Here is a 27,306-nt window from a genome sequence, read left to right as displayed (position 1 = left end):
AAATCATTACTTTTTACCGCTGATCCTATGCGACGCATCCTTATTTTATGTATATCAAATATAAGAGTTTGTACGCTGGTGTCTGCTTGGTACCAAAAGAATCTGTAATCATTGTACTATTAAAATGTATAATCGACGAATTTTTGGCTCGTCTTAAAATATTAGAAATTTATACTTTATTGCCGTTGACCCTATGCGACGCATCGCTATTTTATGTATATAATATTAAAAAATTTGTACGCTGGGGTCTGCATGGTACAAAAAGATTCTGTAATGAATGTACTATTAAAATGTATAATCGATGAATTTTTGGCCCGTCTTAAAATATTAGAAAATCATACTTTATTGCCGCTGACCCTATGCGACGCATCCTTATTTTATGTATATCATATTAAAAAATTTGTACGCTGGTGTCTGCGTGGTACCAAAATATTCTGTAATCAATGTACTATTAAAATGTATAATCGATGAATTTTTGGCTCGTCTTTAAATATTAGAAATCATTACTTTTTACCGCTGATCCTATGCGACGCATCCTTATTTTATGTATATCAAATATAAGAGTTTGTACGCTGTTGTCTTCTTGCTAGCAAATAATTCTGTAATCAATGTACATTTAAAATGTATAATAGATGAATTTTTGTCTCGTCTTAAAATATTAGAAATTTATACTTTATTGCCGCTGACCCTATGCGACGCATCGCTATTTTATGTATATAATATTAAAAAATTTGTACGCTGGTGTCTGCATGGTACCAAAAGATTCTGTAATGAATATACTATTAAAATGTATAATCGATGAATTTTTGGCTCTTCTTAAAATATTAGAAATTCATACTTTATTGCCGCTGATCCTATGCGACGCATTCTTATTTTATGTATATCATATTAAAAAATTTGTACGCTGTTGTCTGCGTGGTACCAAAAGATTCATTAATCAATGTACTATTAAAATGTATAATCGATGAATTTTTGGCTCGTCTTAAAATATTAGAAATTCATACTTTATTGCCGCTGACCCTATGCGACGCATACTTATTTCATGTATATCATATTAAAAAATTTGTACGCTGGTGTCTGCGTGGTACCAAAATATTCTGTAATCAATGTACTATTAAAATGTATAATCGATGAATTTTTGGCTCGTCTTTAAATATTAGAAATCATTACTTTTTACCGCTGACCCTATGCGAAGCATCCTTATTTTATGTATATCAAATATAAGAGTTTGTACGCTGTTGTCTGCTTGGTAGCAAATAATTCTGTAATCAATGTACATTTAAAATATATAATAGATGAATTTTTGTCTCGTCTTAAAATATTAGAAATTTATACTTTATTGCCGCTGACCCTATGCGACGCATTCTTATTTTATGTATATCATATTAAAAAATTTGTACGCTGTTGTCTGCGTGGTACCAAAAGATTCTGTAATCAATGTACTATTAAAATGTATAATCGATGAATTTTTGGCTCGTCTTAAAATATTAGAAATTCATACTTTATTGCCGCTGACCCTATGCGACGCATACTTATTTCATGTATATCATATTAAAAAATTTGTACGCTGGTGTCTTCGTGGTACCAAAAGATTCTGTAATCAATGTACTATTAAAATGTATAATCGATGAATTTTTGGCTCGTCTTAAAATATTAGAAATTCATACTTTATTGCCGCTGACCCTATGCGACGCATCCTTATTTTATGAATATCAAATTAAAAAACTTGTACGCTGGTGTCTGCTTGGTACCAAGAGATTCTGTAATCAATGTACTATTAAAATGTATAATCGATGAATTTTTTGCTCGTCTTTAAATATTAGAAATCTATACTTTTTTGCCGCTGACCCTATGCGAAGCATCCTTATTTTATGTATATCAAATATAAGAGTTTGTACGCTGTTGTCTGCTTGATAGCAAATAATTCTGTAATCAATGTACATTTAAAATGTATAATAGATGAATTTTTGTCTCGTCTTAAAATATTAGAAATTTATACTTTATTGCCGCTGACCCTATGCGACGCATTCTTATTTTATGTATATCATATTAAAAAATTTGTACGCTGTTGTCTGCGTGGTACCAAAAGATTCTGTAATCAATGTACTATTAAAATGTATAATCGATGAATTTTTGGCTCGTCTTAAAATATTAGAAATTCATACTTTATTGCCGCTGACCCTATGCGACGCATACTTATTTCATGTATATCATATTAAAAAATTTGTACGCTGGTGTCTGCGTGGTACCAAAATATTCTGTAATCAATGTACTATTAAAATGTATAATCGATGAATTTTTGGCTCGTCTTTAAATATTAGAAATCATTACTTTTTGCCGCTGACCCTATGCAACGCAAACTTATTTTATGATTATCAAATTAAAAAATTTGTACGCTGGTGTCTGCTTGGTACCAAAAGATTCTGTAATCAATGTACTATTAAAATGTATAATCGATGAATTTTTGGCTCGTTTTAAAATATTAGAAATTGATACTTTTTTGCCGCTAATCCTATGCGATGCATTCTTCTTTTATGTATATCATATTAAAAAATTTGTACGCTGGTGTCTTCGTGGTACCAAAAGATTCTGTAATCAATGTACTATTAAAATGTATAATCGATGAATTTTTGGCTCGTCTTAAAATATTAGAAATTCATACTTTATTGCCGCTGACCCTAAGCGACGCATTCTTATTTCATGTATATCATATTAAAAAATTTGTACGCTGGTGTCTGCGTGGTACCAAAATATTCTGTAATCAATGTACTATTAAAATGTATAAACGATGAATTTTTGGCTCGTCTTTAAATATTAGAAATCATTACTTTTTACCGCTAACCCTATGCAACGCATCCTTATTTTATGAATATCAAATTAAAAAACTTGTACGCTGGTGTCTGCTTGGTACCAAAAGATTCTGTAATCAATGTACTATTAAAATGTATAATCGATGAATTTTTGGCTCGTCTTTAAATATTAGAAATCTATACTTTTTTGCCGCTGACCCTATGCGAAGCATCCTTATTTTATGTATATCAAATATAAGAGTTTGTACGCTGTTGTCTGCTTGGTAGCAAATAATTCTGTAATCAATGTACATTTAAAATGTATAATAGATGAATTTTTGTCTCGTCTTAAAATATTAGAAATTTATACTTTATTGCCGCTGACCCTATGCGACGCATCGCTATTTTATGTATATAATATTAAAAAATTTGTACGCTGGTGTCTGCATGGTACCAAAAGATTCTGTAATGAATATACTATTAAAATGTATAATCGATGAATTTTTGGCTCTTCTTAAAATATTAGAAATTCATACTTTATTGCCGCTGATCCTATGCGACGCATCCTTATTTTATGTATATCAAATATAAGAGTTTGTACGCTGGTGTCTGCTTGGTACCAAAAGAATCTGTAATCATTGTACTATTAAAATGTATAATCGACGAATTTTTGGCTCGTCTTAAAATATTAGAAATTTATACTTTATTGCCGCTGACCCTATGCGACGCATACTTATTTCATGTATATCATATTAAAAAATTTGTACGCTGGTGTCTGCGTGGTACCAAAATATTCTGTAATCAATGTACTATTAAAATGTATAATCGATGAATTTTTGGCTCGTCTTTAAATATTAGAAATCATTACTTTTTACCGCTGACCCTATGCAACGCATCCTTATTTTATGAATATCAAATTAAAAAACTTGTACGCTGGTGTCTGCTTGGTACCAAAAGATTCTGTAATCAATGTACTATTAAAATGTATAATCGATGAATTTTTTGCTCGTCTTTAAATATTAGAAATCTATACTTTTTTGCCGCTGACCCTATGCGAAGCATCCTTATATTATGTATATCAAATATAAGAGTTTGTACGCTGTTGTCTGCTTGGTAGCAAATAATTCTGTAATCAATGTACATTTAAAATGTATAATAGATGAATTTTTGTCTCGTCTTAAAATATTAGAAATTTATACTTTATTGCCGCTGACCCTATGCGACGCATTATTATTTTATGTATATCATATTAAAAAATTTGTACGCTGTTGTCTGCGTGGTACCAAAAGATTCTGTAATCAATGTACTATTAAAATGTATAATCGATGAATTTTTGGCTCGTCTTAAAATATTAGAAATTCATACTTTATTGCCGCTGACCCTATGCGACGCATACTTATTTCATGTATATCATATTAAAAAATTTGTACGCTGGTGTCTGCGTGGTACCAAAATATTCTGTAATCAATGTACTATTAAAATGTATAATCGATGAATTTTTGGCTCGTCTTTAAATATTAGAAATCATTACTTTTTGCCGCTGACCCTATGCAACGCATACTTATTTTATGAATATCAAATTAAAAAATTTGTACGCTGGTGTCTGCTTGGTACCAAAAGATTCTGTAATCAATGTACTATTAAAATGTATAATCGATGAATTTTTGGCTCGTCTTAAAATATTAGAAATTCATACTTTATTGCCGCTGACCCTAAGCGACGCATTCTTATTTCATGTATATCATATTAAAAAATTTGTACGCTGGTGTCTGCGTGGTACCAAAAGATTCTGTAATCAATGTACAATTAAAATGTATAATCGATGAATTTTTGGCTCGTTTTAAAATATTAGAAATTGATACTTTTTTGCCGCTAATCCTATGCGATGCATACTTCTTTTATGTATATCATATTAAAAAATTTGTACGCTGGTGTCTTCGTGGTACCAAAAGATTCTGTAATCAATGTACTATAAAAATGTATAATCGATGAATTTTTGGCTCGTCTTAAAATATTAGAAATTCATACTTTATTGCCGCTGACCCTAAGCGACGCATTCTTATTTCATGTATATCATATTAAAAAATTTGTACGCTGGTGTCTGCGTGGTACCAAAATATTCTGTAATCAATGTACTATTAAAATGTATAATCGATGAATTTTTGGCTCGTCTTTAAATATTAGAAATCATTACTTTTTACCGCTGATCCTATGCGACGCATCCTTATTTTATGTATATCAAATATAAGAGTTTGTACGCTGGTGTCTGCTTGGTACCAAAAGAATCTGTAATCATTGTACTATTAAAATGTATAATCGACGAATTTTTGGCTCGTCTTAAAATATTAGAAATTTATACTTTATTGCCGTTGACCCTATGCGACGCATCGCTATTTTATGTATATAATATTAAAAAATTTGTACGCTGGGGTCTGCATGGTACAAAAAGATTCTGTAATGAATGTACTATTAAAATGTATAATCGATGAATTTTTGGCCCGTCTTAAAATATTAGAAAATCATACTTTATTGCCGCTGACCCTATGCGACGCATCCTTATTTTATGTATATCATATTAAAAAATTTGTACGCTGGTGTCTGCGTGGTACCAAAATATTCTGTAATCAATGTACTATTAAAATGTATAATCGATGAATTTTTGGCTCGTCTTTAAATATTAGAAATCATTACTTTTTACCGCTGATCCTATGCGACGCATCCTTATTTTATGTATATCAAATATAAGAGTTTGTACGCTGTTGTCTTCTTGCTAGCAAATAATTCTGTAATCAATTTACATTTAAAATGTATAATAGATGAATTTTTGTCTCGTCTTAAAATATTAGAAATTTATACTTTATTGCCGCTGACCCTATGCGACGCATCGCTATTTTATGTATATAATATTAAAAAATTTGTACGCTGGTGTCTGCATGGTACCAAAAGATTCTGTAATGAATATACTATTAAAATGTATAATCGATGAATTTTTGGCTCTTCTTAAAATATTAGAAATTCATACTTTATTGCCGCTGATCCTATGCGACGCATTCTTATTTTATGTATATCATATTAAAAAATTTGTACGCTGTTGTCTGCGTGGTACCAAAAGATTCATTAATCAATGTACTATTAAAATGTATAATCGATGAATTTTTGGCTCGTCTTAAAATATTAGAAATTCATACTTTATTGCCGCTGACCCTATGCGACGCATACTTATTTCATGTATATCATATTAAAAAATTTGTACGCTGGTGTCTGCGTGGTACCAAAATATTCTGTAATCAATGTACTATTAAAATGTATAATCGATGAATTTTTGGCTCGTCTTTAAATATTAGAAATCATTACTTTTTACCGCTGACCCTATGCGAAGCATCCTTATTTTATGTATATCAAATATAAGAGTTTGTACGCTGTTGTCTGCTTGGTAGCAAATAATTCTGTAATCAATGTACATTTAAAATATATAATAGATGAATTTTTGTCTCGTCTTAAAATATTAGAAATTTATACTTTATTGCCGCTGACCCTATGCGACGCATTCTTATTTTATGTATATCATATTAAAAAATTTGTACGCTGTTGTCTGCGTGGTACCAAAAGATTCTGTAATCAATGTACTATTAAAATGTATAATCGATGAATTTTTGGCTCGTCTTAAAATATTAGAAATTCATACTTTATTGCCGCTGACCCTATGCGACGCATACTTATTTCATGTATATCATATTAAAAAATTTATACGCTGGTGTCTTCGTGGTACCAAAAGATTCTGTAATCAATGTACTATTAAAATGTATAATCGATGAATTTTTGGCTCGTCTTAAAATATTAGAAATTCATACTTTATTGCCGCTGACCCTATGCGACGCATCCTTATTTTATGAATATCAAATTAAAAAACTTGTACGCTGGTGTCTGCTTGGTACCAAGAGATTCTGTAATCAATGTACTATTAAAATGTATAATCGATGAATTTTTTGCTCGTCTTTAAATATTAGAAATCTATACTTTTTTGCCGCTGACCCTATGCGAAGCATCCTTATTTTATGTATATCAAATATAAGAGTTTGTACGCTGTTGTCTGCTTGATAGCAAATAATTCTGTAATCAATGTACATTTAAAATGTATAATAGATGAATTTTTGTCTCGTCTTAAAATATTAGAAATTTATACTTTATTGCCGCTGACCCTATGCGACGCATTCTTATTTTATGTATATCATATTAAAAAATTTGTACGCTGTTGTCTGCGTGGTACCAAAAGATTCTGTAATCAATGTACTATTAAAATGTATAATCGATGAATTTTTGGCTCGTCTTAAAATATTAGAAATTCATACTTTATTGCTGCTGACCCTATGCGACGCATACTTATTTCATGTATATCATATTAAAAAATTTGTACGCTGGTGTCTGCGTGGTACCAAAATATTCTGTAATCAATGTACTATTAAAATGTATAATCGATGAATTTTTGGCTCGTCTTTAAATATTAGAAATCATTACTTTTTGCCGCTGACCCTATGCAACGCAAACTTATTTTATGATTATCAAATTAAAAAATTTGTACGCTGGTGTCTGCTTGGTACCAAAAGATTCTGTAATCAATGTACTATTAAAATGTATAATCGATGAATTTTTGGCTCGTTTTAAAATATTAGAAATTGATACTTTTTTGCCGCTAATCCTATGCGATGCATTCTTCTTTTATGTATATCATATTAAAAAATTTGTACGCTGGTGTCTTCGTGGTACCAAAAGATTCTGTAATCAATGTACTATTAAAATGTATAATCGATGAATTTTTGGCTCGTCTTAAAATATTAGAAATTCATACTTTATTGCCGCTGACCCTAAGCGACGCATTCTTATTTCATGTATATCATATTAAAAAATTTGTACGCTGGTGTCTGCGTGGTACCAAAATATTCTGTAATCAATGTACTATTAAAATGTATAAACGATGAATTTTTGGCTCGTCTTTAAATATTAGAAATCATTACTTTTTACCGCTAACCCTATGCAACGCATCCTTATTTTATGAATATCAAATTAAAAAACTTGTACGCTGATGTCTGCTTGGTACCAAAAGATTCTGTAATCAATGTACTATTAAAATGTATAATCGATGAATTTTTGGCTCGTCTTTAAATATTAGAAATCTATACTTTTTTGCCGCTGACCCTATGCGAAGCATCCTTATTTTATGTATATCAAATATAAGAGTTTGTACGCTGTTGTCTGCTTGGTAGCAAATAATTCTGTAATCAATGTACATTTAAAATGTATAATAGATGAATTTTAGTCTCGTCTTAAAATATTAGAAATTTATACTTTATTGCCGCTGAACCTATGCGACGCATCGCTATTTTATGTATATAATATTAAAAAATTTGTACGCTGGTGTCTGCATGGTACCAAAAGATTCTGTAATGAATATACTATTAAAATGTATAATCGATGAATTTTTGGCTCTTCTTAAAATATTAGAAATTCATACTTTATTGCCGCTGATCCTATGCGACGCATCCTTATTTTATGTATATCAAATATAAGAGTTTGTACGCTGGTGTCTGCTTGGTACCAAAAGAATCTGTAATCATTGTACTATTTAAATGTATAATCGACGAATTTTTGGCTCGTCTTAAAATATTAGAAATTTATTCTTTATTGCCGCTGACCCTATGCAACGCATACTTATTTCATGTATATCATATTAAAAAATTTGTACGCTGGTGTCTGCGTGGTACCAAAATATTCTGTAATCAATGTACTATTAAAATGTATAATCGATGAATTTTTGGCTCGTCTTTAAATATTAGAAATCATTACTTTTTACCGCTGACCCTATGCAACGCATCCTTATTTAATGAATATCAAATTAAAAAACTTGTACGATGGTGTCTGCTTGGTACCAAAAGATTCTGTAATCAATGTACTATTAAAATGTATAATCGATGAATTTTTGGCTCGTCTTTAAATATTAGAAATTTATACTTTATTGCCGCTGACCCTATGCGACGCATTTTTATTTTATGTATATCATATTAAAAAATTTGTACGCTGTTGTCTGCGTGGTACCAAAAGATTCTGTAATCAATGTACTATTAAAATGTATAATCGATGAATTTTTGACTCGTCTTAAAATATTAGAAATTCATACTTTATTGCCGCTGACCCTATGCGACGCATACTTATTTCATGTATATCATATTAAAAAATTTGTACGCTGGTGTCTGCGTGGTACCAAAATATTCTGTAATCAATGTACTATTAAAATGTATAATCGATGAATTTTTGGCTCGTCTTAAAATATTAGAAATTCATACTTTATTGCCGCTGATCCTATGCAATGCATACTTATTTTATGAATATCAAATTAAAAAATTTGTACGCTGGTGTCTGCTTGGTACCAAAAGATTCTGTAATCAATGTACTATTAAAATGTATAATCGATGAATTTTTGGCTCGTTTTAAAATATTAGAAATTGATCCTTTTTTGCCGCTAATCCTATGCGATGCATTCTTCTTTTATGTATATCATATTAAAAAATTTGTACGCTGGTGTCTTCGTGGTACCAAAAGATTCTGTAATCAATGTACTATTAAAATGTATAATCGATGAATTTTTGGCTCGTCTTAAAATATTAGAAATTCATACTTTATTGCCGCTGACCCTAAGCGACGCATTCTTATTTCATGTATATCATATTAAAAAATTTGTACGCTGGTGTCTGCGTGGTACCAAAATATTCTGTAATCAATGTACTATTAAAATGTATAATCGATGAATTTTTGGCTCGTCTTAAAATATTAGAAATTCATACTTTATTGCCGCTGACCCTATGCGACGCATACTTTTTTCATGTATTTCATATTAAAAAATTTGTACGCTGGTGTCTGCGTGGTACCAAAATATTCTGTAATCAATGTACTATTAAAATGTATAATCGATGAATTTTTGGCTCGTCTTAAAATATTAAAAATTCATACTTTATTGCCGCTGATCCTATGCAACGCATACTTATTTTATGAATATCAAATTAAAAAATTTGTACGCTGGTGTCTGCTTGGTACCAAAAGATTCTGTAATCAATGTACTATTAAAATGTATAATCGATGAATTTTTGGCTCGTTTTAAAATATTAGAAATTGATACTTTTTTGCCGCTAATCCTATGCGATGCATTCTTCTTTTATGTATATCATATTAAAAAATTTGTACGCTGGTGTCTTCGTGGTACCAAAAGATTCTGTAATCAATGTACTATTAAAATGTATAATCGATGAATTTTTGGCTCGTCTTAAAATATTAGAAATTCATACTTTATTGCCGCTGACCCTAAGCGACGCATTCTTATTTCATGTATATCATATTAAAAAATTTGTACGCTGGTGTCTGCGTGGTACCAAAATATTCTGTAATCAATGTACTATTAAAATTTATAATCGATGAATTTTTGGCTCGTCTTTAAATATTAGAAATCATTACTTTTTACCGCTGATCCTATGCGACGCATCCTTATTTTATGTATATCAAATATAAGAGTTTGTACGCTGGTGTCTGCTTGGTACCAAAAGAATCTGTAATCATTGTACTATTAAAACGTATAATCGACGAATTTTTGGCTCGTCTTAAAATATTAGAAATTTATACTTTATTGCCGCTGACCCTATGCGACGCATCCTTATTTTATGTATATCATATTAAAAAATTTGTACGCTGGTGTCTTCGTGGTACCAAAAGATTCTGTAATCAATGTACTATTAAAATGTATAATCGATGAATTTTTGGCTTGTCTTAAAATATTAGAAATTCATACCTTATTGCCGCTGACCCTATGTGACGCATACTTATTTCATGTATATCATATTAAAAAATTTGTACGCTGGTGTCTGCCTGATACCAAAATATTCTGTAATCAATGTACTATTAAAATGTATAATCGAAGAATTTTTGGCTCGTTTTAAAATATTAGAAATTGATACTTTTTTGCCGCTAATCCAATGCGACGCATTCTTCTTTCATGTATATCATATTAAAAAATGTGTACGCTGGTGTCCTCGTGGTACCAAAAGATTCTGTAATCAATGTACTATTAAAATGTATAATCGATGAATTTTTGGCTCGGCTTAAAATATTAGAAATTCATACTTTATTGCCGCTGACCCTATGCGACGTATACTTATTTTATGTATATAATATTAAAAAATTTGTACGCTGGTGTCTGCATGGTACCAAAAGATTCTGTAATGAATATACTATTAAAATGTATAATCGATGAATTTTTGGCTCGTCTTAAAATATTAGAAATTCATACTTTATTGCCGCTGATCCTATGCGACGCATCCTTATTTTATGTATATCAAATATATGAGTTTGTACGCTGTTGTCTGCATGGTACCAAAAGATTCTGTAATGAATATACTATTAAAATGTATAATCGATGAATTTTTGGCTCGTCTTTAAATATTAGAAATCATTACTTTTTACCGCTGACCCTATGCGAAGCATCCTTATTTTATGTGTATCAAATATAAGAGTTTGTACGCTGTTGTCTGCTTGGTAGCAAATAATTCTGTAATCAATGTACATTTAAAATGTATAATAGATGAATTTTTGTCTCGTCTTAAAATATTAGAAATTTATACTTTATTGCCGCTGACCCTATGCGACGCATCGCTATTTTATGTATATAATATTAAAAAATTTGTACGCTGGTGTCTGCATTGTACCAAAAGATTCTGTAATGAATATACTATTAAAATGTATAATCGTTGAATTTTTGGCTAGTCTTAAAATATTATAAATTCATACTTTTTTGCCGCTAACCCTATGCGACGCATTCTTATTTTATGTATATCATATTAAAAAATTTGTACGCTGTTGTCTGCATGGTACCAAAAGATTCTGTAATCAATGTACTATTAAAATGTATAATCGATGAATTTTTGGCTCGTCTTAAAATATTAGAAATTCATACTTTATTGCCGCTGACCCTATGCGACGCATACTTATTTCATGTATATCATATTAAAAAATTTGTACGCTGGTGTCTGCGTGGTACCAAAATATTCTGTAATCAATGTACTATTAAAATGTATAATCGATGAATTTTTGGCTCGTCTTTAAATATTAGAAATCATTACTTTTTGCCGCTGACCCTATGCAACGCATACTTATTTTATGATTATCAAATTAAAAAATTTGTAAGCTGGTGTCTGCTTGGTACTAAAAGATTCTGTAATCAATGTACTATTAAAATGTATAATCGATGAATTTTTGGCTCGTTTTAAAATATTAGAAATTGATACTTTTTTGCCGCTAATCCTATGCGATGCATTCTTCTTTTATGTATATCATATTAAAAAATTTGTACGCTGGTGTCTTCGTGGTACCAAAAGATTCTGTAATCAATGTACTATTAAAATGTATAATCGATGAATTTTTGGCTCGTCTTAAAATATTAGAAATCCATACTTTTTTGCCGCTGACCCTATGCGACGCATCCTTATTTTATGTTTATCAAATATAAGAGTTTGTACGCTGTTGTCTGCTTGGTACCAAATAATTCTGTAATCAATGTACTATTAAAATGTATAATCGATGAAATTTTGGCTCGTCATAAAATATTAGAAATTTATACTTTATTGCCGCTGACCCTATGCAACGCATCGCTATTTTATGTATATAATATTAAAAAATTTGTACGCTGGTGTCTGCATGGTACCATAAGATTCTGTAATGAATATACTATTAAAATGTATAATCGATGAATTTTTGGCTCTTCTTAAAATATTAGGAATTCATACTTTATTGCCGCTGATCCTATGCGACGCATCCTTATTTTATGTATATCAAATATAAGAGTTTGTACGCTGGTGTCTGCTTGGTACCAAAAGATTCTGTAATCAATGTACTATTAAAATGTATAATCGATGAATTTTTGGCTCGTCTTTAATTATTAGAAATCATTACTCTTTGCCGCTGACCCTATGCAACGCATCCTTATTTTATGAATATCAAATTAAAAAATTTGTACGCTGGTGTCTGCTTGGTACCAAAAGATTCTGTAATCAATGTACTATTAAAATGTATAATCGATGAATTTTTGGCTCGTCTTAAAATATTAGAAATTTATACTTTATTGCCGCTGACCCTATGCGACGCATCCTTATTTTATTTATATCAAATGAAAAAGTTTGTACGCTGGTGTCTGCTTGGTACCAAAAGATTCTGTAATCAATGTACAATTAAAATGTATAATCGATGAATTTTTTGCTCGTCTTAAAATATTAGAAATTGAAATTTTTTTGCCATATCATGGATTTTATTGACTATTTCTTCAGTTGTGACCTCATTCGGATGTCCCGGGCGCTCATCATCATTCGTGCTTGTACGACCACAACGAAATTCAGTGAACCACTTGTGAACCATTCCATGCGACGGAACAGAGTCCCCATAATACTTTTTTAGCTTTTCTTCAATTTCCTTAATGGTTTTTCACGCAAAAAGTAATGTTTTATTAGTACACGAAATTCACTTTTTCATTTTAGCTAAAAACACAAACTTATCCGCTTTAGAACGCTGTCAAAAAATTTCTATTTGACAGATCTACTTGAAACTTGGTTTGTATACTTAAATAAGATGGTAAATATCAGAAATAAAATTAGATTGCGATTTGAGTGCCATATCTTGTAAAAGTCACTGACTTATCGAACTGCCCTCGTATAACTACAAGTCAAAGCCTGGTTATTAGAAGGATATATATTTTATACGTAACTAAGATAATATATGAATATTACAATATCAAATCTTTTATGCATAACCATACACATGTAATGAAAAATACAATATATGCAGAATTTTGCATTTGGCCTTGGTTCGTATTTTTTGGTCAGTTCATGATTTCGAGATTGCGTTAATTCTATATTTATATCTCATTTACCCAGAGTTCACGATGTCAAATATTTTTCTGTGCTCGCACTCTCTTTATTTAAGATTTGATAAGGCTAATATTAAACTTATTAAAATAATAATACCTAATGCTCTTTTTTATGGCAATGACAATCAACATTATATTGAAAATGATTATCATTATTATGCGAATATATATATAAGGTCAATTAAAACTTATAACAATTAAATTGTCAGCAATAGGTGAGTTATCATCCCTTCTACATCAAGACAGTAATTCGTACACAGAAGAATCCAAGATCAGGAAATATAAAAATATTCTGATAATTAGTGATTATTTGCTGAGTAACAGTGCTAATTCATAGCACGTGCGCCTATTTAATCGTGTCTTGACGTCAACATATTTTAACAACTTTTATTAACATTCAGAATGTCATAGATGCATATATACAAAGCATTCTCAATCCGGACTGGCAAGTTTCATCACAATTTATTATAGATTTAAGCAGAGGTAATTTATAAGTCACGCAGCAAATTATGACTCAGACTTAAATCAGATATCATTTCATCGGCAAACTTTTGTCGTATATTTAAAATATCTCATTACTGAATATTTTCATAATATCACATATCTCTTTTGAAAAAGTATTTTTATAATGTATAAAAGTAGCATGTATAAAATTAATATATATGGGCTGTTCAAAAAAGACCGAAACCCTTGATTAACTCAGAATAATCGAATTCTAGGGAGAAAACACTCTAGACAAAAGTTGTAGGATTAAAGAAAAGGGACTTGATGGTGATCTAGAACTTGACCTTGAGGTCAAGTAAAGTCATTTGAAGGTCAACTTGAATTTTTAGGGATTTTCCCCCTTAAACATGATTAAAGTTATTTATTGATAGATTCTTCTGTCCTACGATTTGACCCCCAAATGATTCCTAAAAGTCACCTTGACCCATGACTTAAGTACCTTTCTGAACGTAAAATTTCCCGCTCTTTCCGAATCCGGGGTCAAAAATGAGGGTTCCCATTTAAAAAATTCGAGTTTTTTTAATTAATAAAAAGGGACTTAACTAATTATTTTAATGTTTTTAAAATATTTTTGAAAATGAGTTTTTAATGAGTTTTAAACATTCTTTATACATTTTTTTGCTACTTGGGATAATATAATATAATATATAATATTCATATTTATCTTATTTACCGTTGAAGTAGTATTATTAATAATTATTATATAATTATTATCATTCATTATTTAAATTTTTTTTGAGAAATATTTTACCTAAGCTATATTCTAGACAAAAAGGAAATAATTATGATAGAAATATGAAAAAAGATAAATATTAGTTATAAAATAGTACAATAATAATATAAAAAATAAGAGTTAAAACATATACAATAAACTTAATATTTTTGACAGTCGACTTTTAAGGCCCCTGATGGGTCCTCGCAGATCATGTTGAAATTATGATATGTCAGAGACGAGAACCACACGCTACAAATTCTTACATGCCATTTTTAGATAAAAAGAAACAGATATTTCAATGAAACACTACTTCAGATGGCTTTAGCACACTTTTAAAATAGTCCGAAAACTATTTTTTCCCCTTGACAGTCAATCAACAGCTATAAAATGACCTTAATGTGAAGCCCAGTCCGTCTGGTCTTTACACATGCGCAGACATTTCGCATGACAGTCTGATATCACGATCATTTTACGATTGTTGATTGATTGTCAATGGGAAAGAATAATTTTTGGACTGTTTCAAAAGTGTGCTAATAAAGCCATCTGAAGTTATGTTTCATCTAAATATCATTTTATCTAAAAATGGCACGCAAGAATTTTCAGCGTGTATTTTCTTGCCTCTGACGTCACAATCCAACATGGCCGCGGTGAGTACCCAGGAGCCTTATTAATGCTGCACACATTTTCCAACTGTGTGCAGTAGTGCGATAGAAGCTGGCATGAAATACAGATTACTTTCGATCTACTGTAGTGCGATAGAAGTGGAAGTGAAATACCAATTACTTATGATCTACTGTAGTTTGAAGGAAGCATGGATGAAATACTACCTACTTTTGGTCTACTGTAAAGCGATAGAAGCGGGAGCGATAAAGTACAGCCGATTTCGATCTACTGTAGCGTAGTATATGCTGTCACAAAATGTGCGCCACGCTCAATCTACTATGAGGCAATACAATTAAAAAAGCGTGTTCGGATACAATTCAGATACTGTATGAACTAACAAGCTTCCTCATCGAGAACAACATTTACCCTTCCATTATTGATTACGACTTGCTAGCATTGAGGAACGTAGGAAGAGCGGTTATAGCTGTTTTTTAGTTTGTGGAATTTAGAATGCTATAACCGATCTGCCATGCTAATATGTAAAGAAGTGACTGCCCTCTGCACTCTGGCGAGCATTCTAAAGCACGCGCTATATAGCCTTCTAGCTACATATATAAGTCGACAGGGCGTAACATTTTGTCTCACACAATATATAACTGTGTTCTGAAGAGCTTCGCAGTTAATACTATTAAAAGAATAAAAGTGATTGTTGTGTGTTACAGTATATAACATTATGTTATTTTATCGATGTGTATTTATCTTGTGTATTTATATAAATTATGACGCATTATCTTATGTTTCTGCACGAGTTTACGAATCTAATGGCAGTGAATACGAGAAAATTAGTAGCAATATATTGCCGGCTTATACCATCGCTTCGAGAGCCGATCTTGTAAATTCAACTATATGCAAAAAAGAATTACGAGATTTCCGAGATGCCGTAAATCAACAAATACTGTGGAGCTTGAAAAGTTAGTAAAATTTTTATTCATGATGACATTTATAAGAAAACTCGAAAATTAAAGCTAATTATTTTAAAAACATTCTTATTTATGTTTACTCTCCACTGAATTAATTATTTAATTTCATAAACTGTTAATTAAAATTAACTAAAATTGGACTAATTTTGTACCATTCTCTATTATTGTTTGTAAAAAGAGCAAAAGATTAGTTAGACTATATGTTAGTTAAAATTAACTAAAATTGGACTAATTTTTTACTATTCTCTATTATTGTTTGTAAAAAGAGTAGAAAATTAGTTAGGCTATAATTAATTTTAACTAATGAGAATGTCACAGCGCAATAATAAATGCACATTATGCGCATGTGCGAAATTACTTCAGCACTTTAAATATCTTTTGATATTTGTAAATTTAATAAACAATTGATTTAATATATTAATTAAAGGTTTTGATGAAAGTAATAATAGTAAAAATTAGGCGAGTCAGCACAGTATTTTAAATTTATATGATTTGTGAATGACACAATATGTACCATTCTATGCATTCATCAGTCGCAATCCGAATTATTGCGTTCTATTTCAATTAAGTTATTTTACTCGGTCAAGAAATAACGGTACAATGAAAAAATAAAAAATCTTAGATATTATGTCGTCCGCTATTAGAAAACTGATTATCCTAAATCCTGATTAACATTACATCGTAATTAACATTAAAATTTTTTCAAAATACAAACTTCGAGTTTCGTTTTTGAAGCATCTCAATATCATAATTATTAGCTGCGTTATTAATATTTGAAGTTTCACAATTTTCTTACTATTTTCTCACTGTACCGCTTTTTCTGACGAATGTATATTTAATAATAATGTCATCTTCCGCTAGCGTAAATTAACACAAAGAAAAATGTGTGTTCTGTGTACAACCAAATAATTTCAAAAATTAATTTCCCTTGAAACTTATGCACTATCATCCACGCTCTTAATAGCCTGAAAAAAATTTAAACCTTAAATTATTATTCACAAAAGCCCTATCAATGTTTTAGTGTTTTATTGAAAAGTTATAAAAAATACGAAATATAAGTAAGGATAATGACTGATTTATTCTTAATGTAGTGTATAAATACAATAGCTAAAAAAAATATTTGCGTATTTTATTTTTCTTGGAGAATTTTAAAGAAAAATAAATATTATTATTACAAAGTGTTTTATTTAATGTAAAATGTGAAATAAATAAATATATAATATAACTTTAATATAAATATTAATAAACCGATATACAAGGTCATTTAATAATGTAAAGTTTAGAATTAAACAAATATTTACATACTAGAAATATTTAAAAAAAACATCTATCTCTATAAATATTAATAATTAGCAGAAATAAGGTCCTTGATAATTTAATAAAAAGTTAACGGATGGCTATAACATCACAAGCGCAGTAGTTGGGGTGCAAAAAAAATTGTTTATTATATCTATAAATTTAAAACATTAATAGATGTTTGCACCCTTTCTTTGGGTCATCTTCTCAGCCCAATATATAAGTAATTACAAAAATGTTATCGGATAATAAGAAAAAGGAGAAAAGAATAATATATAAATAAATAATTATAAAATTATCATTAGATATTAAAAAGAAGAAATGAAATAAAAGTATATAATTAACATAATAAGTTAATTATATACTTTTATTTCATTTCTTCTTTTTAATATCTAATGATAATTTTAATTATCATTAGATATTAAAAAGAAGAAATGAAATACTTCTTTTTTTAATACAGAATCTAGATACATTTTGTGTATCTGAGCCTGTATCTATTTGAAACATTTGTTTTCCTCATATGAAATATTTGCTTTTAAGTTTAAAGGTTAACACAATTATATATTGTCAACACCGGTTGAGCGATTATTTAGCACTGATAATCAAATTTTAGTATCACGGAGAAATAGTTTGAGTGACGATATCTTTGAGAGATTTTTGATGAGTTAAAACTAACGAATAAAGTCGGAAACACACACAAAAAATATTAATAAATAAAAGATGTATTCAGTATATTTTGTGCACATTTATCATTATTATGATAAAATATAATTTAAAAGTATCTGATATGTATCTGAGATATTTTAAAAGTATCTGAGTATTTGTATCTATATACATTTTAATTTGTGTATTTGTATCTGTAACTAGATACATTTTTTCACATGTATCTATATCTGTATCGAGATTCTTTTTAAATGTATCTTACCCATCACTAAGTAACAAATAACTTAACATAAGTATTTATATAAAACTATAAAATATACCATATTTTGCAACGTTATAGTTACTGTAATGAAACATTATTGCAATATAATATTGTTATATATCCTATATACGTGTCTTTTCGCTTGCTGCTTGTGACGAAATCCGGCGAGAAAATCTCATATTTAAGTTTTTGTATTTCAAGTTTTTCATAAAATATAAAATCTATAAATAAAAAGCGGTTACTAATATATGTATAACTTTTTCAAAGTATAACTTTTTCTGTTAGTTTAATTTTTAGTACAGTCCCAATAACAAGGGATACAAAATAATTAAACAGATTATTTAAAACTAGACGGGAAATTGTGTCATTTATTATCTATTAGTATAATCGTTACAATGTAACAATTTATTAAAATAATTTTATATTTTAATGATTAATTTTTCAGATTATATTTTACTATTTTTTGTTTGTTAATAACAAAACAAATTTTTATAAATACAATTTTTTTTCTAAAACTAATAATTATTCTGTAATAAAAGTAATAAAATATAATAAGAAAACTGATAAAACCTTTTTGATTCAATCTTTGAGACATTTACCTTATATATTGTAGTTATTTTAATAACATCTTATTCTAATAATATTTTAATCTTTTTACTGACAATAAAATGTAGAGAAATATTACTTTTCGCAAAAATATAATTTTACAATAATTATTTATTATAATTAGCATAATTATAAACAGTAAATAATAAACAAGTATAATACAACATTAAGATTTTTCTGTGTCCTTGCCGCGGCCATGTTGAATTGTGATGTCATAGGCGAGAAAACACACCCTTAAAATCCTTAGATGTCATTTTTAAATGAAAAGATATTTCGATGAAACACTATTTCAGATGGCTTTAACACACTTTTAAAATACCTCAAAAACTATTCTTTTCCTTTGACAACCAATCAACAACCGTAAAATGATCGCGATATCAGACTTTGTCATGCAGAATCACTGCGCATGTGCAAAGACCAGATATGGACTGGACCTCATATTATAGTCATTTTACAGTTATTGATTGGTTATAAAGAAAAAAAAGGTAGTTTTCGAGGTATTTTAAGAATGCGCTAAAAAGCTAAAGCAATCTGAAATGCTGTTTCATCGAAATATTTTTTATTTCGAAATGACATCTAAGAATTTTTAGCGTGTTTTCTCGCCTTTGACGTCACAATTACAATATGGTCAACGAGGAGCCCCATGCAAGAACCTCAACGAATATATTTAATAATCTAAATAATGTAAGACATCTAAAAATAACATTTTATTTTTAATAATTAATTAAAATATTGATGATTGATTAATGAATAAAAAATATTGCTTAAGTAATAATTAATAAAACTTATTTTATATTTTTAAGTGCTGGACTCTAGCGGTGGATATAAACCAGGCTTTCTTTATGGAAATAATTATTGGCTGGGTAGTCGTAGCCAATGTCTCGATTTAATGAATACAGCTACTCTACAGATGGCAGAGCGTTATATATTAAATAATACGATATATCGTGATCCACAAAAGGAATTTCCACCTTTCAAAGTAAATTACTTCGTTGCTCAATTTAAACACAACAGTACTCTTCAATATCATATAAATCTATTCAATGAAGTAAGTTATAACATTTTTATGAGATGTATAAGTTTCATAAAATTAATTATAGAAAGAGAGTATCTCAAGTTATAAATTAAATTAAAGTGAATTTATATAGATTTAAAAATTTTTATTTTATCGAGTTGTAACAATGATATGTAAGAAGCTAATTCTAAATTATATACTCATTCTTACATCTTAAAATAAAATTTGAATTCTCCTTTTTAAACATATAGGTATACATATTTATATAGGATATTATACATATTTATATCTCGATACGATTTAATGAACGAACAAAATTTAAATCCAAAAAAAGGATTTTAAAGCTTGAAATCTCTACTTTCGAATAGTCTCTGCTTTTTTTGAGTTTCCTTAAGTTTGGTAATTTTTACATGACAAAAACCACGACCTGGACAAAATGAAAAATTTTCGTCTTACTGTGTGTGTCTGTAACTTTCTCCAAAAAAATTTGCGACAAGTTTCAACTTTTCTATGTAAAAGCTTAAAGTTTTCCCTACAAAATTGTTTTTTAAAAATGTTTCTAAGATTTTTGATAACGCTAACGCAGCGGTATTTTTTCAAATTTTAGAAAAAAACAAGTAAAGTTTTTTTGTTCTAGCTGACACTTAGTAAAGCTCAATGTACATAGCGTCAGAGCACTGAAAATTAATTTTTTTAATGTTAATTGAACTTTATTCTCAACTGAAAGTAAGCAATTTCACCATTTTTGTTCCAAAAAGATATAGTAGCCACCATGAAAGAAATTTCATAGCTATTCGGCATATTTCTTTTTAAATGCAGGGTACTTAAGAGTATAAAGAAACATGAAGAATACATTTTTGTTGTTGTTCTTTATAATTGTTTTTTGAATCAAAATGAAAAATTGAAAAATCGCTAATATTTATATTATTTTCATTCATTAGAATCATGTCTATATGTTTTTAAAAAAAATTGGGCAGCTATACCATTAGATAGAACTAAGTTTTAGCTTTAAGAATCTGTTTTTAGAATTGCGGTACGATAATTTTTAACGGAGTTATGAGCAATCAAAGTAGAAATGCTCATTTCTTACTTAATCCGAAATAACGCAGTATAAAAAAAATCTTAGAAATATTATTAAAAAACAATTTTGTAGGGAAAACTTTAAGCTTTTACATAGAAAAATTGAAAATTGTCGCTAATTTTTTTGAAGAAAGTTACAGACACACACAGTGGGACAAAAATTTTTTATTTTGTCCAGGTCGTGGTTTTCTTCATGTAAAAATTACCAAACTTAAAGAAACTCAAAAAAAATAAAGACTTTTAGTAGTAAAGTAAAGATTTCAAGCTTTAAAATCTCTTTTTTTGGATTTAAATTTTGTTCATTTTTACCAAAGTTACAGCAGCCTGAATTTTGTCTATTTTTTCTGAAAAATTAAGTGTTCTTTTAATTTTTGTGAGCAGTATATATTAATATATGTACTATATAGAATGTTTTGCTTTAGGATTTAATTATACTCGGCCTCTGTTTACCAGCATCGTGTTCTATAATTGACCTAAATTTAATTCTGGAAAAAATATTTTATGACAGAGCTTTCTTTATAAATGACCTTTATTCCGTGGACTTCAAATTGGTTGAGGTTAAAGATCTAAAAGGCGATCAGCAATGGTTATTCAATAATGGTTATTTAATATTTTTCATCTGGTATGTTAAAAAATGCGAAATATATAATTAATATATATAAATTAATAATATATATAGAATATAATTATGTGTGTGTGTGTATATATGATAACTTTATTAGCATATAATAATATGCAAATTTTCTTATGTAGTTTTTAAAAATTTCTTGAAATAATACAGATATATTTTATATTGATTTTTATTTATTTATTTTGCATTCCTTTATAATTGCAGTGTTTTAGCACTTACCTTTTGTATGATGATAATTGGAACAACATACGATATATTTGTGCATCAAAAATATATAATTATAAAAAATCAAACTATCGCTGGTAAATATCGTCTCTAAAACCACTTAAACTTTTTCAATTTTAATAACAGATTACTCATAATTTTGATTATCATGTATCGTAATTTAAAAAATCACGATTATACTCTTCCTGTATTAAAATAATATTTAAGTATTGTTTAAAGTCAATTGTCAGTTCATTTAATAAAAATCAGCAAAAATTTACCTATATATAGTCACACCCAGTATATATACATATATATTCTCTATTAAAGTTAAATAATGCTTTCTTTTTTTCTCTCAACTAATTAAAGTACATCTTAATTTTTATATAAATATACTACTAAAAATTCTGTATTTTGATTCAGATGTGAAAAATATGCCCGAGGAAATGGAATTAATGAAAATGGAAAAAGCTCCAGTTTTACTTCGAGAAAATAGAATTGGAAAAATTCTAGTGTGTTTTTCCGTATACACAAATACAGGAATAATATTCAACACGAAATTGAATGCTGATGCTATACCTGTCATTCACGGTTTGAAATTTCTAAGCATGTGTTGGATAATTTATCTTCATACCGCATTCTTTACGATGGATTCCATCAGTGAGTAATTCGGATAAGACTGTAAAATTTATATATATGTGTATATGCCTTATTTTTTACGTATAACAAAAATTTTTTGTATATAGACAATAAAGGATTTGCGTGGAAGATCATTCCTAATTTCATAATTCGAGTAACAGCAAATATAACCGTACCAGTAGATACCTTCTTTTTTTCAAGTGGATTCTTATTAGCCTATTTACATCTGAAAGATAAAATGGACACAAAAAGAACTACATCGATTAATTATAAAGCAAAATTAAATTACTTTTTTATTCAAATAATAACAAGATTTATTCGGTACGTTTTTCATTATCTTATTTATACTAATATAAGATAATAAACAAAGACAAAATGCACATAAAAATAATTTAGAAATAAAATTTTTAACAGTGAACTACTATATAATAATGTTTTTCTTTTTAATATGTTTATAAAAATAATTAATTTTAAGGTTAACACCTGCTTACATGATGATGTTAGGAATATGGCAATTAAACTCTGCTTGGTACAACAAAACTTCACAATTTTATTCAAGTTTTAGACCGTACGAAGTTTGCACAAAATATTGGTGGAGAAATCTTTTATATATAAATAATCTGTTCGACTTTAATGCACTGGTATGAACGTATATGAAATTATAATTAGTTTAATATTGCTAAAAAAATATTAAAATTTACATTTTCAAGTTTCTATTTACAAATTTTTATTTTCTTGTAGTGTATGGTTTGGAGTTGGTATTTGGCCAATGATATGCAATACTTTATAATTGGTACAGTGATAATGATCTTGTCAACTGTGTAAGTTAATGTATTAATAGTATATTATAATTTATAATCATTATGTGCTCAGTATTGAAATAAATATAAGTTGCTAATTTCAGATACTTTTATATGGCTGCTGTTATATTGGGTGTATTTTTAATAGGTTCTATTGCGCTTACTGGTTATATTTCATATACTTATGAATATGTTCCGACGTAAGTTATAAAAATATTTTGTTAATTATGAGATTAATTATTTAAGTCCTTTTCTTATTGTAGGCCTGATGAACAATTCAGACTTTCAGATGTCTTGTATTACGCCCCATGGATCAGAATAGGTCCATATATTATTGGCATAATTACAGCTTATATTGTAAGAAGACTAAATCAAAAATTGGCCTTGAAAAAAGTAAAGTATAATTTAACTTTTATATGAATTTAATGTAAAAATAAGCATAATTATTAAAATAGTTAGAGAATGTACATAAATATTAGATTACTGATTAATTATTTATCTATATTATTTTATATAGAATTTTTTTAATATATAGAATATACTTATAAAGCAAAAATAAATATTATATAGTAATCTTATCGATTTCAATGAACTTGTAAATTGAGATAGATGTTTGAACTGTGATCAAGATCATGAATTTGAGATACATTCAAAGATTTTAGTTGTCATTAATTGATTATTACAATGTTATATATAATTGATTACAATATTAGTTTTTTAATAAGCAATTTTATAGCTAGGTACTTTGAACGTGAAACGAGATTTAAAAATGTATAGTTCCGCATAAGTTTTTGACTTTCCGCACAAAATGAAATTATCACATCGCCCGATGACTCAAATGCAAAACGACATTTAAAAATATACAGTTTTGTATAATTTATTGACTTTTCAGGTAACGATTTTTCGAAGCGACATTTATTTTATATTACTTATTGTTAGTGCAATGAAAGGAAATTATTTTACCTTTGAAGTATTGGCGGTATAGATCTCCTTTAAATTAAAACGTTAAAAATTTCTTTGATGGAAATATAGAATGTAATAAAAATATTCTATTGAAATTATAATGCCTTTATTGAATTTTATTGTAGATGCGAGTGAAAAATGGCTGAAGTAAATGGCTGAGTATTGAATATATCTCAATACCTAATAAATCATAATTTAATAAAATAAAATATAATTTTTACAATAAAATATTATCATATATTATGAGTTTTTAGAAAAATTATTGAATTCTTTTGAAAATAATAAGCGATAAATTTACAAAAAATTATTTTATTTTGAAATTTATGAAATTTTACTAAAATTGCTTTATTTAAAAACATTTTAAATTTAAAAATTTTTTTAATTTTTATGTATTGAAATTGTTATTGACAGTCAATTGAGTGAGATTTCAGTATATAATTCATTACTATTTCAAAATGATTTTATAATTTCCGTAAAATATTTCAGGATTACGTTCTGATAGAGACTACATATACATTTTTAGATTTCATTTCGCGTTTAAAACATCAAACTATGTGCATTTTTATTTTTTAAGGGCCAGTTTCACCATCTTCAATTAATTTTATCGGCTTTTTAATTAATTAATTAACCGATTAAATTTAAGAATTACTAATTGCATAGTTTAAAACTGATCAACTTTATTCACATTTATAATGTCTGTGCTTTGCAGATGGCAATTCCTAAATTTAATCGGTCAATTAAGATAATTGGAGATGGTGAAACTCTAATGCATATAACGTTAAAATTAAAAATAAGCGACGTATAATATTCGTAATACTTAATATTCGTTACTTTAGAAACTGTTAAGGCTCTTGGATCCTCGCCGCGGCCATGTTAAATTGTGACGTCAAAGACGAGAAAATACACGCTGAAAATTCTTGCGTGCCATTTTTAGATACAAAAATATTTTGATGAAATACAACTTTAGATGGCTTTAGCACACTTTTAAAATAGTCCAAAAACTATACTTTTCCTTTGACAGTCAATCAATAACCGTAAAATGATCGTGATATTAGACTTTGTCATGCGGAATCACTGCGCATGTGCAAAGACCAGATGAATTAGGCCTCATATTACAGTCATTTTACAGCTGTTGATTGATTATAAAGGGAAAAATATAGTTTTCGAGGTATTTTAAGAGTGTGCAAGAGCCATTTGAAGCGCTGTTTCATCGAAATATCTTTTTAGCGTGTTTTCTCGCCTCTGACGTCACAATTCCAACATGATCGGGGAAGAGCCAGGCGCCTTAGCACTAAATTTATTATTCTTATTATACTTTAATATTTTATCTAAAGCAATTTTTTTCAGAAAACTGTAATTTATTGTTGGTGTCTTGGTAGCGCATGCAGTGCTTTCATATTATTAGGCATTTATGAACAAAATATACCTGTTCTGTATGCTGCTTTTTACATTGCATTAAGTAGAATACTTTGGGCCATTGGTATAGCATGGATTGTAATAGCGTGCGTTACGAAGCATGGTGGTCAGTATAAAATATAAATATATAAATATATATATATATATATATATATACATATATATAAGTGTGTGTGTGTATATGCACATACAGAGTGTGATACAAATATGTCGAGACAATTGAATATCTCACGTAAACAATACATTTAAAAAAAAAATATTTTCTACAAAAGTTATTAAGTTTCAAGAAATCCATTTGATGATATTATTGTAGCGCGTCCTTTACTCTCTTTAGGTGGATTTAAGGAAATTAATAAAAAATTTTTAAAAGGAAATTAAAATGGCATTTTTTAGAAAGAACACTAAAAATCAAACAACTTTTATCTAAAACATTTCTCTTTTGATAAATACTTGGAAATACTTATTATCAATAATAATTTTGATTATTATTCAAGATAATTGTTTTAATCCACAAATTATAAAAATGACTTTGACATAACACATCCGTCCAAGATCAAATCAAATCAAATCAAAATCACCGATAAATTCAACGCTTTATACTTTACGACTTTAGGAAACTTTTTTTAAATGCATTATATATACAAAATATTTAATCGTCCATTTGTACTATATATACCATATGTATATTTGTAATCGAGATATATTCTGTAAATATACATATGTGTGTGTGTGTGTGTGCGTGCGTGTGTGCATATAATTTTTTTAATAATGATATAATTATAAAAAATCTTATTTTTATTGACACACATACAAGTACTTGATTGTGTTACAGGCATCATTAATCAATTATTATCGTTCAAAGTCTGGATTCCTCTTAGCAAATTGACTTATTGTGCTTATCTTATAAATGCCTTCATCATAGAATGGATTCGCCTAGCTAGTGAATCATCCGTTCACTTGGAATTTCTGCCTTTAGTAAGTAAAGATTATATCTAAAATATATTCCAATATCGACAAAGAACTTTTTATTATTTATTGTCAATTTTCAGACTGTTATGTATATAGGATACGTTGTGATTAGTTACGTTTGCGCTTATGTATTGACATTAATGGCAGAAATACCGTATATCTTATTGATGCGAATGTTTCTTCAATCTCGTGGAAAAGGCTAGTAAGAAAAATATAT

At 28.4% G+C, this 27,306-nt stretch overlaps 1 protein-coding gene across 1 annotated transcript; it reads left to right on the top strand.

The window, feature by feature from the left end:
- The first annotated feature begins 16,298 nt into the window (after positions 1-16,298).
- Positions 16,299-27,306, top strand: LOC145945223 (nose resistant to fluoxetine protein 6-like). The gene is made up of 13 exons (XM_083054085.1): positions 16,299-16,536; positions 20,176-20,420; positions 21,890-22,089; positions 22,303-22,400; positions 22,726-22,962; positions 23,049-23,262; positions 23,417-23,582; positions 23,683-23,762; positions 23,846-23,941; positions 24,005-24,134; positions 26,052-26,226; positions 26,953-27,095; positions 27,170-27,306. The coding sequence occupies exons 1-13, from the start codon at positions 16,299-16,301 to the stop codon at positions 27,290-27,292; spliced, it is 2,145 nt and encodes a 714-aa protein (XP_082910211.1). The 3' UTR covers positions 27,293-27,306.

The sequence above is a fragment of the Prenolepis imparis genome, unplaced genomic scaffold (genome assembly GCF_030444845.1).
Source record: "Prenolepis imparis isolate NDT839.2.m4 unplaced genomic scaffold, iyPreImpa1.0 SCAF_14, whole genome shotgun sequence".
Taxonomy (NCBI): Eukaryota; Metazoa; Arthropoda; class Insecta; order Hymenoptera; family Formicidae; genus Prenolepis; species Prenolepis imparis.
Note: the sequence above shows the minus strand (reverse complement) of the source record. Positions and strands in the feature narration are given on the sequence as shown.

Coding starts and splice junctions, on each gene's coding strand:
- LOC145945223 (XM_083054085.1), top strand. CDS start 16,299: ATGTTATTTTATCGATGTGTATTTATCTTGTGTATTTATATAAATTAT. Junction 16,537..20,175: donor AATACTGTGGAGCTTGAAAA/GTTAGTAAAATT, acceptor TATATTTTTAAG/TGCTGGACTCTAGCGGTGGA. Junction 26,227..26,952: donor GTGCGTTACGAAGCATGGTG/GTCAGTATAAAA, acceptor ATTGTGTTACAG/GCATCATTAATCAATTATTA.